Source organism: Orycteropus afer, unplaced genomic scaffold, assembly GCF_000298275.1.
Source record: "Orycteropus afer afer isolate SDZICR_OR568_19922 unplaced genomic scaffold, OryAfe1.0 scaffold00003, whole genome shotgun sequence".
Lineage (NCBI taxonomy): Eukaryota > Metazoa > Chordata > Mammalia > Tubulidentata > Orycteropodidae > Orycteropus > Orycteropus afer.
In genome coordinates this window covers 17,572,570-17,587,342 of record NW_006921590.1, presented here as the reverse complement: position 1 = coordinate 17,587,342, position 14,773 = coordinate 17,572,570, and the positions used below count along the sequence as shown (strand labels likewise).

At 37.6% G+C, this 14,773-nt stretch overlaps 1 protein-coding gene across 1 annotated transcript in view; it reads left to right on the top strand.

Annotated features, from left to right (window-relative positions):
* Positions 1 to 14,773, top strand: part of KCNH8 (potassium voltage-gated channel subfamily H member 8) — a 653,292-nt gene that overhangs the window by 533,631 nt on the left and 104,888 nt on the right. Inside the window, exons 9-11 of the mRNA XM_007936572.2 lie at positions 1,568 to 1,767; positions 3,550 to 3,799; positions 12,073 to 12,287. Of these exons, the coding sequence (XP_007934763.1) occupies positions 1,568 to 1,767; positions 3,550 to 3,799; positions 12,073 to 12,287 (665 nt within the window). The remainder of the gene's footprint in view (positions 1 to 1,567; positions 1,768 to 3,549; positions 3,800 to 12,072; positions 12,288 to 14,773) is intronic.

Below are 14,773 nucleotides of genomic sequence, written 5' to 3'. Positions count from 1 at the left end.
AGAATTTTAATTTTAGTTTCTGATTAGATTGAAATTTGTATACCAGTGCTTGTTCATTTGTAATAAATGTAGAAAAAAAAATTTTAAAGAGCTCGAATTGGGACTGTCTTAAAATATTCAGGAGGATAGATATAATACCATGTTGACACACTCATACTAATCTGTTTTAATGCTAAGAAACTTTTAGCAAAGATCCTTGGACATTAAGGTTTTGATTCAGTGATATTTTGAGAGACAAACTGCAAAATATTTAGGTGTTTGTTTTGTACCCAAAACTATTGAAATAAATGAGTTCACTGAACCCCTGTGTATCTTACCTCATTGGTGAGCCTGGCCCCAGGTTGGGGATCAGGGATGAAATCTGAATATTACTTAGACTTTATGTGCCCATAAATGAAAGTACACCTGGCTCTCACTCCTCTGTCAGTTTTCACTTCAGTGGAAGTCCTTTTAAGGATATCTGCTGGTGTCTGCATTAGGCCATTCAAGTTCTGCTCATGACTGTGTAGTAGAAAATTCTATCATGCCTCTCTCTGACTTCAAGAGGCCTAACCACTCCTGACAATGGACAATTCCTTAAACGTGAGGTCCAGCCTCTCACCCTCCTTTTCTCTAAAGAAACACAGCTATCTCTTAAACCGTACAGACCCTCACATTCTGATGGACAAAGTCTATCTCATTATACTGTGGTGGTGGTTTCAGGAAGGGGGATGGGGAACTCAACAAGGAAGTGAGAATTGTCTTTCTGACAAACTTAATCAATTTAGGAGTCATGTATGTACTGCGCAGGCTCTCCTTGGTATGGAAATGACTCTCAGCAGAATAATTATTTTTCTCTGTAAATTCATTAGTATCTTGCGTGGTCAGGATCTCAAGTATTCTTAAAAGCGACTAGGAATCTGAGTTGGTTGAACATATATTTGAATCATATTAATTAATCTCAGTTTCAAACTGCTTAGAAAATCCTAAATTACATTTCTACTTCTATTAACAGAAATGCATATATTCTAAAATTAAGAATATAAATTAATATCCTAAAACTATTTTAAAGTGATGCTTTTTTGGAGGGTAGACTAATATTCCCCAAAATGCTAACCAATGACAGTGTATTTTTAAAAAAATGTATTTGTATTTTCTAACTCATAGCAACCCCCATTGTGTTTCTGAGGCTGTAAATCTTTGTGGAAGTAGATTGCCCCATCTTCCTTACAATCATAACTGTTAAAGCAATACAGATATGAATAAAATAGAAAACAAAAGTTTATCAAAACCAGAATGGCCGCTAAGAGATCAAGTGTGGTGCAAAAAGGCTTATTTTGCATATTACTGAGTATTTTTAAAGATATTTTTAACTCTGATCAAGCCATTTGGAATCAAAATGACTGCATCATGATACAGTTTGTTGACAATGTGGTTGTACCAAAATGCCGCACCAAAGTAACCGTATCATGTTGGCCATATAAGTATGATCTGCTCTGATCCAGAATATACAGACGGCAAATTTAGAATAAGGGGTGTGCTCTCTACCATACTCGTCTCTCACCGTATGCTGTGTTGTTTTATGTAGCCTTGATGCATGCCCTGGTGTTTGGAAACGTGACGGCAATCATACAGAGGATGTACTCGCGATGGTCCCTCTATCACACGAGAACCACAGAACTGAAGGACTTCATCCGTGTCCACCATCTACCCCAGCAGCTCAAGCAGAGGATGCTTGAATATTTCCAAACTACCTGGTCAGTCAACAATGGAATAGATTCAAATGAGGTAATGTGCATTTCTCATGTTGACATTTTCAGGCAGAGAACACATATTCTAAGGTAAAGGCAAGACACTTTAACACAGGTCTCAGAATTGAGGAGTACACCTACCGATTGATTTACCACTTTATTTTTGAAGCTCTCAAGAAACCCAATCCACCGTTTTTTCATCTGTTTTAGCTTACATTTTCATGATGGCACTTAGGATTGACAAATGATTCATGTTAGTTTGCTACTCTGGTCAGTAAGGTAGATAGACTTAACTTTTATTTTAGTTGAATTATTTCAAGGAAACAGTGTTTATGAGAATTGATTAGCCTAATCTCAGACTACAGTAAATCCCTGGATTATCAATGTCCATTTTACTGACAACTTGTATTCATACTTGCCTGTTAATGTTATGTAAATTTGCCCTCACTTTGAAAAAAATTGAACCAACTCCTATTTGCAACCAATTCTTTATCACACTCACCTTCACTTACTGCATGTGCAGCTTTCAAATCATTGAAAAGGCTTTGAGCCTTTTCTTGCCTGAAAACCAAAAAACAAACTCACTGCCACTGAGTCAGTTTCGGCCCACAGCAATCCTTATTGGATTTCCAAGGCTGTAAATCTTTATGGAAGCAGACTGCCTCATCTTTCTTCCACAGAGCAGCTAGTGGGTCCAAACTACTGACCTTTTGGTTAGCAGCCAAATGCCACCAACCTCCTTTTTCTCACATTAAAGTAAGGTTAAATAAGAATCATATGCACATGTTCCAATTTACCTACAAATTCGACTTAAAGAAACACTTATGAATGCATCTCATTCATACCCCAGAGACTGCCTATATTATATTATGCAAGCTAATGTTTACCTTTAAAGTTAAAAAAAGTATATATGCTTTTCCAACAGAGGTGTAATCAATCTGTGGACCTCAAGAAATGTCCTAAACCACCACTGCCAAAAAAAACAAAGGTAGCATATAAATCAAGCAACCATTCCACCAACCAAATCAGTAACCCATATTTATAAAAGGGAATTTTTAATTTCTCATTTCTTCATATGATCATGATTCCAGAAGAAACATGCCAAAAACCAATCCCCATGCCCCCCAATTAATTCCAACTCATAGTGACCCCCATTGTGTTTCTAAGGCTGTAAATCTTTACATAAGCAGACTTCCTCATCTATCTTCCCCAGAGCAGCTGGTGGGTTCAAACCACCAACCTTTTGGTTAGCAGCCAAATGCCTTAACCTCTACACCACCACAGCTCCTTAGAGGAAACACCCCAAACCTAAATCCAAACTCATTGCCATTGAGTCGATAGCAACTCATAGTGACCCCCCATGGATTTCAAAGGCTGTAAATCTTTATGGAAGCAGACTGCTTCAACTTTCTTCTGCAGAGCAGCTGGTGGGTTCGAACCACCAACGTTTTGGTTAGCAGCCATGTGCCATAACTACTACATCACCAGAGCTCCTTAGAGGAAACATTAGAGGGCCAAAATTCCATATCTTCTGTCCTGAGTAGGAATCTGTGAAAATCAAGTCACAATGAGTTGTATGTTTTATTTGTAGACTCTTATTAATCTATTCTATTTCTCCAGATGTATCATCAGCTGATTGTTCAGTAGCACATAGTTACAGTAATAGAAAAAAATCTCTCCAGGATAATACCTACACATATTTCTTCCTCTGTGCTTTGGTTGGTTAAACACTAGAAAGAGTGCTCCTGGTGTCTTGCAAAGTAGATCAGTTAGGCTGCACTTGCTGCAACTTGATTTCCTCCTTCATCTTGTTTGACAGCTTTTGAAAGACTTTCCAGATGAACTGCGTTCTGACATCACCATGCACTTGAACAAGGAGATCCTACAACTGTCCCTCTTTGAGTGTGCCAGCCGGGGCTGCCTTAGGTCTCTGTCTCTACACATCAAAACCTCTTTCTGTGCTCCGGGGGAGTATCTGCTGCGTCAAGGAGATGCTTTGCAAGCCATTTACTTTGTATGTTCTGGCTCCATGGAAGTTCTTAAAGACAGCATGGTGCTGGCTATTCTTGGTACGTCTACGTGGAAAAGTTTCTGTGAAATTTTATTCTGGATCATAAGTTAAAGAGATAAAATGGGGGAAAAAAACTACATTGCCATTAAGGGTAGGAAAATTACAGATAAATATATGAATTCAAGATTATTCTTAATATGGGTTTATAAATCCAGAACTATTCAGCACAGTAAGTGGTGAATTAATCAACTATTTATTATTAATATCCTAATTATTATCATCATTTTGCCATGTATTGAATGTATATGGTGTAAAGTGTTATATCCAATGTGCCATGTAATTCTTTTTTTAAAAATCCAATAGTGTAAATATTACCCCATTTTATGAATGAATAAATAATACCTTAGTTAACTTTTTCCAAATCTCATAGGCAGAAAATGAACCAAGCTGTTACTGATTTCTAAGCCTAGGTTATTAATCACAATGCACGCTGCTTCATGGTGACATTATCTGGTCAGTATTAAAAGAGTGTTTCTATATTTTCATGGAGCATCAGTTCAGAAAAATATATGAAAGTTAAGTTTTACCTGTGCTAGAAACAGAAGAAAATTACTCTCTGCCTCCATTATAAGCTCTCTTAGCAATCCTAAAGCTAACACTGTGAAATGAATGTAGATTCTTTTTACTTCCTTAAGGAATTTTACTTCCTGAAAGAAAACTCATAAGGCAATGAAGATTGTGTGCCACAAAGTTGACTGCACTAGTAAATCATAATTTGTATTCATTGAAATGTTAAAAGATGACATTGAGGGTTAATATAGAGAAAAACCCTACCAACAATTTTACATGTGACTTTCTTACAAACCACTTCATTCATTTATCCATTCAGTTATGCAACTAATATTTATTGAGATTTATAGAGGTCTTACTAGTGATACAGGTAGAGTTCTAAACAGTGAGTACAGAGCAGAAAAGAAAGCGGCCCAAAATCCTGCCCCTATGGTGATTAAAGTGAGGGGAAACATGAGACTGGATGTGGTATAATCACTTGGTGAAATCTGCTGTGAGATGTTAACCAGTGGAAGGGGAGTTGCCTTCTGTGGTGCAGTGAATTACTTCATATGGCTCTTCTAGCCATGGTCTTTGTGACTCCCACTAGATTATTGAGTGGAACTATGCAAATACAAGGTACTCATGGTCCACTAAGGAGACTGGATAGTTGGTAATGTAAGTAAGATATGTGGCACCCTTCTCAGTGTGAGATCACGGAAATAAGGTGTATGGAGCCCTAATACAGGGATTGGTCAGTTTTGTCATTCTGCTACACTTATAGTGAACCGTCCTAGAGGCAGAAGCAGGGTCTCATTCCATTAAGAGAGAAGAACTGGAACTAAAGTGTAATGTATGCTTGGGCCCAAGATCTCTAAACTGGACCTCGGTGGCAGAGTCAGCAGAGAGACTGCACTGAGATGGTGAAACCAAGAGGTATGAGAGAAAGTGGGAGCCTAGGAGTGAGAAAACAGTGTCGTGGGTAGGAGGCTTACTGGCAGAGTAGGGTATGCTTAGGTGTCCCTATCAACAAAGCTAAAAGAGCTTACCCCAGCAGGGCAGAGCCAAGAGCCAGAGTGGTGTGCCTAAAGGCATTACTGAGGGGACGTTGTCCTGAATGAAGAATTGTATCCTGAGCATTTCTGAACCCGAATTGTAACGTGCTACATCCCTAATAAACCACATAATCATGAAAAATAGATAGATAGATAGATAAAGTGAGGGAGAAGATGGGGGCTTGGACCAGGTAACAGCAGTGGTGGTAAGGGGTAAGTGAATTCAGGATGTATTTTGAAGGTGGATTCAACCTGATTTTCTACAATAAATTATACTCTAATGTTTAAATTTGTCTTAATTATAAGGGCTAATACAGAAGCAGCTTTTGTTTATTTTTAATTATCAAATATAGGAACCTAATGTTTGTAAACAGCTTGACCACTAAAAATACGTTTTCACATGTGCTGTCTCATTTAAGCATTCACAAAACTGAAGGAAGACAAGGGACAAAATATGTTTACTCAAACTAAGACCTAAATTAGGTCTTTGGATTCTGCATGCAGTGCTCTTCCAACTGTGAAAAGTACCTGCATTCCACAAAATCACCATGAGCCTCCCTATCACTGAGTTCCAGCAAGTAAGCTTCAGGACAGATTACTTTCTGAAAGAAAGAAGAGAAATAATGTTTATTGAATCCCTAATATAAGCCAGGTGTTTTACGTCCATTGATCTAATTTAAAGCGTGCAACTCAATTAGACTGGGATGATTATCCCCATTGAAAGCCAAAGAGATGGAGGAAAGACCCATGATGATGAAAGATGAGTGGTGAAAGACCCATGAATTTTTCATTGCCTCATGCTGCCTTCATCTACTACTTAGCAGAGAAAATGCAGGACTGTCTTTCCATGTTTTGGCTCAATTCTTGACTCACCCCCTTACATTTTTCCCTTAAAACACAGACATGGAAAAGTGACTAAAAGAGTTTAGCAGCCCAGACAGTTGAAGTTGAAGTCAGGCTCCCCATGTCTGTCGTTTTCTTAAGAGAAAATTTACTCTCTCTCTGCCCATTTCTCAACTTTGTGAAGATAGAAGCTAATCATTCTATCATTTTGCTATTCTACATTTGATTTGCATTTATAAATTTGCTTCAAAAATTTCACTTTAATCTGTAATATTTTTCTGTGGGTTTCCTTAGTACCACTGTAAGTTTTATAGCCAGCCAATTGGCACAGTCTGCTTTTAAAAGGGCATCTAGCCATTTTTACAGAACATTATGGAGTTCTTGTGGCGTAGTGCCTAAGGCATTTGACTGCTAACCAGAAGGCTGGCAGTTCAAAACCACCAGCCACTCTTTGGAAGGAAGATGGCGCAATCTACTTCTGTAGTGATACTGCCTCGGAAACCCAAGAAGGGGTTGCTATGACTTGGATCCAACACTGTGACAGTTGGTTTGGTTTTGTATGGTTTAATACATTTATAAGCAAAATTAATGCACCTTTGTAAACAGCTTTTTTTTTTTTTTTTGTATCTTTTTGCATAATAGTAGTGCATTTTTTAATTTGGTAGCTAGTGGCAATTCTAGGAATGGAATGTGAAGGCATCATCCTTAACATTAGAGCACAAAAGGTGTAAATATATTGGCTTCTATGTAACTGCCAAATACATGATTTGATTGGGTTTTCTTATTATTTTTTTTTAAAATCTACTTACAGCTGACAGATATAATTCATTGCCTTTTGCTATTGCCCTTACATCCTCCATAAACTGTGATTTCCATGGTTAATATTTCACATATTTGTTTCTACTTGTGTTTATCTAAAGTGATTTAAGTGCAAATTGCCACATAGCCATTCTGAACACTCCTATGTGCTGTTAGGACTAAACCCAAACAAATATAATAAATTATTAATGTTTGCTCTTTGTGGTTAACATTCTTTCAATGGAGATTGAATATTTCATTTTTCTATGGTAATACTGTCTTACAGGACCAATTCAAATCAATACTGACTTTGATAGACTTAAGTACATGACTTCACATTGGATCTGTAGATATTTAATACATGCACATTCTGCCAATGAAATGAACTAATATATAATGTTGTGAGGAAGAAGTGCCACCAAACAGCTGTCAAGTCATAAAATTTTTCAAGCCACTTCACTATCCACTCAATGCATGGAGATCTTTCTTAATCTGATCCTAGAGAGGTAGTTGCCATAGGGGAAGGAATTTATTACAAGGATAGAATTTGTATGCTTTTTACACTGTCAATTCATATCAAAGTATTTGTGTTTTCCCCACCAATATCTTCATAGCTGTTTTAAAAGAAAACAAAGTACAGATAAATATACTCTTCACAGATGGCATTAGTCTGCCTAATTATAATTAAACATAAGTTATAGCTCTAACCTGCATGGTTTCCAGATGTATCCCATGAACTTTTTTCCCCAAATGGAATAAAAACTAATTAGCAAATATCAATAATAGAATTCTGAAAAATGGAAACTGTCAGAGAACATAGAAATCTCTTTTTCTTCTTTTAGAAATGAGAATATTAAAACTCAGAGTACTTGAATATAGAAATTCTAAATCTACAAATCCACAAGACTACCAGGGTGAGAAATATGTATGTTGTTACTTACAGTGCCTCCTGGCCAGGACTCATCAACACACTGTCTGGAATACACAGGCAGCGTTCCATAAATGAGTGAGTAAAAAAACTTGAAGTCTTCTAGGACACCAGTTTTGGCAAGATTTTAATGCTATTTTCATAGTTAGTATCTTTGTGGCTAAAATGATCAAATATCCTGTCTATCTCCATTGCACATGCAGACAGTCTGTGCCTTAAACTTCTAGACAGCCATAGACTGCTCAGAATGAAACATTATACCCACTGGCATCAACCAGTAGGTGTGGCATTTATCACATAGGTATGACATTTATCTATGATTGAGCTGGCATATGAGACATTTACACAGGGTTGGTAAAGTGAACTCACTAAACTCACTAGTGCGAGTCACATCCGACTCACAGCAACCCCTTCTTGGGTTTCCAAGGCAGTATCACTACAGAAGTAGATTGCCCAGTCTTCCTTCTGAGGAGTGGCTGGTGGGTTTGAACCACCAGCCTCCTGGTTAACAGTCAAATACCTTAGGCACTACACCACCGGAGCTCCTTGGTAAAGTGAAAGCTATTATTATTATGTATAGAAAGTAAACAGTAAACAATAACAACAGATTCTCAAAGAGGAAGTAATTCCCCTTCCCCAAATTACCCATGTCTATTCTGGTGTCTCTGGATAAGCACACTCTAGTTCAACTCAGATGTCAGATGCTGTCTTCACTAGCACCACTGCCATGCTGCTTGACGGGTCTGCACAACTCCCAAAACTTTTTCTCTATTGTTGGGCCTCACCGGGTCTTTCCTCACTGGCAGGAAAATCCCCAGCTAGGATTTGCCAGTGCTTTGCTTCTGGGCCCTTCTAAGCCTCTGCTACTGGCTCTAGCCTTGCTACCTGAGCCTGCAGAGCTCTTTTGCCACCATGCTAGTGGGGTTTCTGCTACCCAGGAAGGTAGGTGTACAATTTTGCACAGGGCATACTCAGGTCTCTCTTGCCCTGCACAAGTGTTACAGCTCTTTTAGCTCCACTGGCAAGCCTCTGGACCAGAGGCATCTGGCCCCATCCTGCTAGAGGAAGACCCTTACAAAGGATTTTCTAAGACAACCCCTACACTAAAGCCTCGGCCCTGCAGGACCAAGTACTACAGCTCTTTCAGCTTTACCAGCAAGCCTCCTACCTACAGATGCTCAGCTCTCATTCTATAGACCAACAAGCCCACAGCAACTGCTTCACTTGGTGGGCCTGCAAGCCCATCACAGCACCTCACTTCATGGGCCAGCAAGCCCACCACCACTGTCGCTGCCCACCACCATCTTGCATTGTCTTCAGTTCTTTATTCTAGGTCTAGGAGGTTCTCAGCATAGGGACCTTGGGTCATAAGTCCAAAGAATATGCTCTGCTCCAGACCCATGATGGTAGTGAGGTCCCCCAGAACCTCTGTGGGATTGGCACTCATATTAAATTTCAAGGCATGACCTTCCCAACAAGACCATGAACTGGCCAATCCCCTTGGCAGACCACAATTCATTCAATTTGCATAGCTACAGCCAATCATTTTGTGAGAGTTACAAGACCATGGTCAGAAAGGCCATAGAAAAGTGATTCATCATACCGCAATGACAATACCATGGCAACCCTAAGTATGAAAGTATGATGGTCCTAAAGTTTTTCCAAATACTAATTCCTTAACACAGAACATAAATGCTCATTTTATACAATACTGCATTATGATAAATTCTCATCAATATGCAAAATATGAAAAACTGCTGCATTTAAGACATCTTGGCTATATTTACACCTTTCATTAGGACCCAACTTTGAGTTTTTCATCAACTGTTTAGATTTATGAGAAAATATGCAAGAAATAAAATTTTCTAGTCCAGACGTATCAGTGACAGCAAAAAATCAAATCTGAATTTTTCTGCACCATGTGACCATTCATCATATCTAGTGTCCATAAACACAGATGTTAGTCTGTTTTTTCCTCTGTCAAAATAGCTCAATTTCAAGGTTCAAATCCAGTGTTAATTTGAAAGTAATAACTACATGTACTTCAAAAATTTTTAAAGCCCTCATTTTTTTAATCTGCCACAGATATTTATGAATATCTCCTGCATTTATGGTTAATTTGGCATGTTTCTTTTCATGTCAAATTCAATAGAACAGACTATTATTGAAGCCTACTACATACAGTTCTGTGTTCCACAAATGCTGGGAACAAAAAAAGTAAAAATTTAGAAGTTAAAAAATATTATTTGGATCAGCTGATAATTTGTTCCATAATGTTCCAAAGATATAGATTGCTTGGGGAGGTTTTTGTCGATTGTATGTTGGCTTCCTATGAGTTGAAGCAAAATGGTCAATAAAAAAAAATTAAATTAAAAATTAAATCCCAGGCATGATGCTATTTTAGGACAAAGCAAAGACCCAGGAATTCCTGAATGGTAGTCATAAATCTGATGTCAGTGTCCTCTGGGGTCTTGTTCAGATTACTTTACCTTTCAATCTAAGTTTAAGTAATGAATGAATTTTCATTCATGTTTCTCAGATAGATAATGGATGAAATAAGGCCTGGGTCTAAAATTAATTTAAAGGTAAAGTCGGCTTTTTGCTAGCATTTATAATTAGACTTACTTTCCTACTTATTTTTTTCCTGATTCAAATGAATTTAAAGATTTCTAAGATTTAAGCAGTTTCTAATATTATCTACTCAACAAACTCAAAGACGCAAACTAGTTCTTAGACAACTGAGTTACAGCCTAAGTATGGTAGGCAGAAGTATGGCAGACAATAAAATCACCCCCTGATTTTCTTCAGTGTGGGACGGGGCACATACAACTTGGATAAAGTAACAGCAGATCTCTTCCTGAGGTGACATAACTGAAGACCTCATCATTTTTCTCTATTCACTTTATATTTTGATAGAGAAAAAGGGGGTTTTTACACTGTCACAGAACATTAGAACTGTGAGGTGTGCTTTATATTTTATGTACTAGATTTCATTGTCCATAATGTTCACTAGTCACCACCTCCTCTCAGCTCTGGGGAGAGGAATCACCAGCACCACCCTACTGTCCTGTAGACAAGTTCAGAGATAAATAAAGGAGCATGGATCATCAGAAAACTGAAGATCAGGCTTACATTATTATACAAAGAGCTAGAATCAAATTCATTAATATATATCTTGATGGTTTTGCTTCAAAAACAGAACCCCTTTTATATTTAAAAACATCTAAGCCATTATTATTTGCCTTGAACAGTAAGACAACTGTGACCAAAATATTGATTTGTCTAAAGATGAATGCTGTGATGACCTTTCTGGAGCCATCTGTGGCCCACAGTTCCTAACTCTAGTTTCACAGCCTTTCTCCCCTAGGCCAGTGGTTCTCAACTGGGAGCAGTTTCATCCACCAGGGGATATTTGGCAAGATCTGGAGATACACAGGCATAACTTATTTTATTGTGCTTCACTTTATTGGGCTCTACAGATACTACCTTTTTTTTTTTGTTATTATTATTTTTAACAAATTGAAGGTTTGTGCCAATTTTGCATTGCCCAAGCCCATCAGCACCATTTTTCCAACAGCATGTGCTTACTTCGTGTCTCCGTGTCACATTTTGGTAATTCCCACAATATTTCAAACTTTTTCATAATTGTTGTACATTGTTGTTGTTGTTAGGTGCCGTCGAGTTGTTTCCGACTCATAGCGACCCCATGCACAGCATTAGACTACAGGATAGTGTAAACATAAATTTTATATGCACTGGGAAACAAAAAAAAATCGTGTGACTCACTTTATTGCAATATTAGCTTTATTGCAGTCGTCTGGATCCAAACCCAAATTATCTCTGAGGTATGTCTATATTTGATTTTCCAAACATGGGGGGCAGAAGGTGCTAATGGTGTCCAATGAGTAGAGGCCAGAGGTGATGATAAATATTCTACAGGGCTTAGGACAGCCCCCTACAACAAAGAATTATCATGCTCTAAATCTCAATACTGCTGAATTCAAGAAACCCTGCCCTAGAAAAAGGTTCTTTTCTTTTCAGTATACTCTGAAACATGTAAATGAAACATGTAAATCAAGTGAAATTACCACTCTTAAGCTGTCATTCCTTTAAAGTACCATGTCTCTCTCTCTCTCTTTTTATTTTCACTGTTTCTAGGAAAAGGAGATTTAATTGGAGCTAACCTATCAATTAAGGACCAAGTGATCAAGACCAATGCAGATGTGAAGGCTTTAACCTACTGTGATCTCCAGTGCATCATCCTTAAAGGACTCTTTGAAGTGCTAGACCTTTACCCAGAATATGCTCACAAATTCATGGAAGACATTCAGCACGACCTCACATACAACCTGCGAGAAGGTCATGAGAGTGATGTAAGTCTCACTTCTAATTAGTGCTGAGACACAGGGCCTGGAGACCTTTTATAACAGAACAGGCTGACGTCCTGACCTCACTTTAAAAAGTATTTCAACATATAAGATATGGTTGTTTAATCACTAGTTGAACAATTAAGTGATTATCTAGCAGCCAAACTCAGGTTTTCTTACAACATTCTAGGAAAATATTATTTATTTGGATGACGTCTCTTAACTCAGTGTTTTTCTTCTTTATATTTGCTTATATCTAGAATCATTTTAGTGCTATATAACATTTAGCTAGAAACATGTGATTGCTCCAGAATTTAAAGATTTCCAGATAGAGTATATCATTCAGGGTTTGCTGAGTTTGCAATTGTTTATTATTTTATTTGCTTGCCATGGGTTTGCTTAAGAATAATCTTTTTTGTTAACCGTACCATAACAGTCTGTTGCACTGTTTAGGTATGTTTAAATGACTAAATATGCATAAAAGGAGTCAAGCCAAGAATTGTCGCACTGAAAGCATAATGAACATTTTATGAAATTATATATTTGCTGCATGTTTCAGTTTTATCCAAACAGCTTTCCTGTCAAAATATGTACTATGCTGCATCCCGTGATTAAGCTGATCATGAGCATGACTTCATTAGATGTGTCAGACACACAAATGATTTAATAGGAATGATTGTTGAAGAGCAAGCCAGAGCATGCAAAGCATTGTTTAACAGCCAGTCTTGGTCTTAACTGTCTTGGTATTTGTTCCAGATATTTGCAACACTGCTTTTTTTTTCCCTTGGATTTTATTTCATCTTTGTTGGTGACATTGAATGACAATTCTCACATAAATGGTTTCCCTCTCTGAAGTTTAAGATTACCAGCTATGCATATAAGCCTCTCTCCATTGGTGATAGCACAAAAAACAGAGGAAATACTAATACTTATTGGGTGGTGTAATGCCTAAGGCATTTGACTGCTAACCAGAAGGCTGATGGTTCAAACCCACCAGCCACTCTGGGGAAGGAAGACTAGGCAATCTATTTCCATAAAAATTTACTGCCTTGGAAACCCAACAGGGGTCTCTGTGAGTAGTAATTGATTCAACGGCAGTGGTTTAGGTTTATTTTATGCTATAAGGAGCTCTAGTGGTGTAGTGTTTAAGACATTTGGCTGCTAATCAAAATGTCAGTGATCCAAACCCACCACCTGCTCAAGGGAGAATGATGAAGCAGTCTGCTTCCGTAAAGATTTACAGTTTTGGAAACCTATTGGGGGTCTCTATGAGTTGGGATTGACTCAATGGCAGTGAGTTTGGTTTTTTTGGATAATATGCTATAAAAGTGTTTCATTTAGTGCTGGAAACAGTTCTTTACAGTAAGTGTTTATTTCTGTAGGAGAGAAAACTGATATTCAGAGTGGCTAAGTAACTTGTATCTGATCTCCCAAAGGAGTAGGTAGAAGGGATTGTTTTTACAGAGGTATCTGATTTTAGTATCTATCCTCTTTCGGTTAAATATGTTGCCTCTTCTTGAAAACAATTTTCATGTCTTCCAATTCAATAGATTGATTTTTAAAACTACAGGTACCTTTTGTACTCTCCATTACAGCATAAAGTGATAACAGTTTTGGAAGGGTGAAGGTGAGTTAGAGGGTAGAAGCAACCAAAAAGGGAAGAAAAAATGAGGAATGAGAAAATAGCCAATATTCCTCAGCATAAATAAGTGGAAAATACTGAATCTCAATACTTTCTTTTTATTTGAGGTTTTTTTTTTTTTTTTTAAGGATCATATGTTTATTCTTTTCTTGATTCTTGAAAATAACCTCTATCCCCTCTCCCCTATTTTCTATAACATTAATTGTAATGACTTAAAACACCTTATGGTTAACTCCAATATTTGAATCACTTACAGGACTATTTTCACTGTTGGCATAGTGCCTAAGGCATTTGATTGCTAACCACTCCTTGGAAGGAAGATTGGGCAACCTACTTCCGTGGAGATACCACCTCGGAAATCCAAGGAGGGGTTGCTATGAGTCGGATCTGACTCAATGGCGATGAGTATGGTTTGGTTTTTATTATTTCCCTTGATTTTTTGTTTTTTCGGTCATTTCATACTTTTCCCCCCCTTTGGGATGCATCATAATTTTATTTAAATGTAGACATTACTTTTACTTATGAAAACTTATTTTCTGTTGACAGGAAGATAGAATACTAGCAGATCATTTGTATCTTGTCCATAGTACATCTTTGGCTTTGCTAAGCTGGTCTATTTCAGTTTTTTTCTTACTCCTGGGTTGTAGGTCTTATCCTTTTTTTGTTGTTGTTCTTGTTGGGTGCCATCAAGTAAATTTTGACTCATAGAGACCACATGTGACAAAGTAAAATCACCCCATAGGGTTTTCTTGGCTGTAATCTTTTTTTTTTTTTTTTATTGTGATTTGGGTGAAGGTTTACAGAGCAAATTTACTTTGCATACAGCAGTTCACATATACTTTGTCTCATG